At 59.3% G+C, this 1,338-nt stretch overlaps 1 protein-coding gene across 1 annotated transcript in view; it reads left to right on the top strand.

Annotated features, from left to right (window-relative positions):
- The window catches only part of LOC104500468 (polycomb protein SCMH1-like), a gene marked incomplete at both ends in the record, with an annotated part of 16,106 nt that overhangs the window by 14,233 nt on the left and 535 nt on the right, over window positions 1-1,338 (top strand). Inside the window, one exon of the mRNA XM_010144119.1 lies at window positions 96-238. Within this exon, the coding sequence (XP_010142421.1) occupies window positions 96-238 (143 nt within the window). The remainder of the gene's footprint in view (window positions 1-95; window positions 239-1,338) is intronic.

Genomic DNA, 1,338 nt, shown 5'->3' with positions numbered 1-1,338 from the left:
GAGATCGGAGCCAGTCAGCGGCCGCAGTGTGAGGAGCTGCTGGAGCAGAGCCGCAGGGTCCTGGGTAACGGTCGCTCTGTCCCGGTTCCCCCCAGGTTCCGAGCGGTACCTTGGGGCTCGAGACGCCCCACGGCTCAGCAGCCGCGACCCCTCATCCTGGACGGTGGAGGAGGTGATGCAGTTCATCCATGAGTCAGACCCACAGCTGGGACCCCACGCTGACCTCTTCCGAAAACACGTGAGTGCATCCATGGGTGGGTGTGCAGGTGGCTGGACCTTTGAGGGTGACCCCCAGATCATCACGCGGGGACATTGTGGAGCATCAGAACAGCAGCACTTTGTACCTGCCGGAGAAAAACACCCTCATCAATCCCACTCATACCGTGTTCGGGCTTTGGGTCCTCGGAGGAGGGGGGAAGACCCTGGAGCCTGGCTCAAGCTCCGGGCACTGCTGCCCTAACGCGTGCGGAGGGCTCAGCTCCGCACGGGATTGAACCTGAGCGCTGAGAACACCCTGTTCAGCCGGAGTCGTCGTGTTCACCTCATCCAATTCCTCCTGGCCAGAACTGTGTTCCAGGTGGAAGCCATCGAGTGTGCTGCGGCTCCGCTTGCGTTCCCGGGCAGAAGGAGCCTACTGAGGCTCCGCTGGGGCTCGTGCATGGCTTTGGGTGTGAGGAGGCTGCGGACTCACAGAGTGGGGTTTGTACCACTAAAGCCTCGACCATTTTGGCAGCTCCACCTCCTGGTTCCTGCCAGCTCATCCTCCCCCTGCCTTTTGACAAGCCCAGCTTATACCTGGAGGTGCTGCTGGAGGCAGGAGGAGCCAGTTCCCCTCGTCCCGGGCAGGAGGGGCTGAGCCTAGGCTCTTCGGGGTTTAATTAGTTCTGGTTTAGTAACCAGTAACTGAAGAATGTTTTAATTACGGGAGGGAGCACTCAGCTCTGCTGGGAGGTGAAGGACCCGGCATGGGCAGCGCTGAGGAGGAACTTCCCTTTCATCTGAAGAAGGGAAAAGCAGAACAAACCCAGTACTGGGGGTTACTGGAGATTACTGGAGATCCTGCCAGGGTGACCCCAAGACAGGACCTTTGGTTGTTCCAGGTAGTGATTTTTGTTTATCATTAAGTCCATGAACGTGTTTTCATCATGGAAACCTGCCCATGGCAGAGCTCTGGGCCAGCTCGAGGAAAGGCGCTGCAGGGGCTCGGTGCAAAGCTCTTCTCGGGTGATTGTGGGCTTCGTGGTCCGTCCCCTCCCGAGCCTCAGGGATGGACACATCTGGCTCAGCCGTGGAGCATCAGGAACCTTTGAAAGCTGCGGCGCTGGAGATGAGCTGCTC

Source organism: Buceros rhinoceros, unplaced genomic scaffold (assembly GCF_000710305.1).
Source record: "Buceros rhinoceros silvestris isolate BGI_N320 unplaced genomic scaffold, ASM71030v1 scaffold17319, whole genome shotgun sequence".
Taxonomy (NCBI): Eukaryota; Metazoa; Chordata; class Aves; order Bucerotiformes; family Bucerotidae; genus Buceros; species Buceros rhinoceros.
Note: the sequence above shows the minus strand (reverse complement) of the source record. Positions and strands in the feature narration are given on the sequence as shown.